General features: G+C 55.9%; 1 protein-coding gene across 1 annotated transcript in view; it reads left to right on the forward strand.

Moving 5' to 3' along the window:
- Positions 1-1,116: 1,116 nt before the first annotated feature.
- LOC106897389 (IgGFc-binding protein-like) overlaps positions 1,117-1,400 on the forward strand; it is a gene marked incomplete at its 3' end in the record, with an annotated part of 68,806 nt that continues 68,522 nt past the window's right edge. The window contains exon 1 of the mRNA XM_014957986.1: positions 1,117-1,198. Coding sequence (XP_014813472.1) covers positions 1,117-1,198 — 82 coding nt within the window. The remainder of the gene's footprint in view (positions 1,199-1,400) is intronic.

Here is a 1,400-nt window from a genome sequence, read left to right on the forward strand (position 1 = left end):
CCATCCCCACCATGACAATGGTGTCCCATCCCCACCATGACCATGATGTCTACCCCCATCATGACTACAGTGTCCCATCCCACCATGACCATAGTTTTTGTATCCCCACCATGACCATGATCTCCCATCCCACCACGATCATGGTGTCCATCCTCACCATGACAAGGTGGCCCACCCCACCATGACTGTGGCTTCCATCTTCACCACAACCATGATCTCCCATCCTCATCATGACAAGGTGTCCCACCATGACCATGGTGTCCATCCTCACCATGACAAAGTGTCCAACCATGACCATGGTCTCTCGTCCCCGCCATGACCATGATCTCCTATCCCACCATGACCACAGTGTCCATGCCCACCATGACAAGTTGTCCCACCCCACCATGATCATGACCTCTCGTCCCCACCATGACCATGATCTCCCATCCCACCATGACAAGGTGCCCCACTCCAACATGACCACGATCTCCCATCCCCACCATGATCGTGGTGTCCGTCCTCACCATGACCTTTGCCACCATGCCCATCATCACAAGGTGTCCCACCATGACCATGACCTCTCGTCCCCACCATGACCATGATCTCCCATCCCACCATGACCATGTTATCCATCCCCACCATGACCATGGCGTCCATCCCCACCATGACAAGGTGCCCCACTCCAACATGACCACGATCTCCCATCCCCACCATGATCGTGGTGTCCGTCCTCACCATGACCTTTGCCACCTTGCCCATCATCACAAGGTGTCCCACCATGACCATGACTTCTCGTCCCCACCATGACCATGATCTCCCATCCCACCATGACCATGTTATCCATCCCCACCATGACCATGGCGTCCATCCCCACCATGACAAGGTGCCCCACTCCAACATGACCACGATCTCCCATCCCCACCATGATCATGGTGTCCGTCCTCACCATGACCTTTGCCACCATGCCCATCATCACAAGGTGTCCCACCATGACCATGACCTCTCGTCCCCACCATGACCATGATCTCCCATCCCACCATGACCATGTTATCCATCCCCACCATGACCATGGCGTCCATCCCCACCATGACAAGGTGCCCCACTCCAACATGACCACGATCTCCCATCCCCACCATGATCGTGGTGTCCGTCCTCACCATGACCTTTGCCACCATGCCCATCATCACAAGGTGTCCCACCATGACCATGACCTCTCGTCCCCACCATGACCATGATCTCCCATCCCACCATGACCATGTTATCCATCCCCACCATGACCATGGCGTCCATCCCCACCATGACAAGGTGCCCCACTCCAACATGACCACGATCTCCCATCCCCACCATGATCGTGGTGTCCGTCCTCACCATGACCTTTGCCACCATGCCCATCATCACAAGGTGTCCCACCATGACCA

Source organism: Calidris pugnax, unplaced genomic scaffold (assembly GCF_001431845.1).
Source record: "Calidris pugnax isolate Ruff unplaced genomic scaffold, ASM143184v1 scaffold397, whole genome shotgun sequence".
Lineage (NCBI taxonomy): Eukaryota > Metazoa > Chordata > Aves > Charadriiformes > Scolopacidae > Calidris > Calidris pugnax.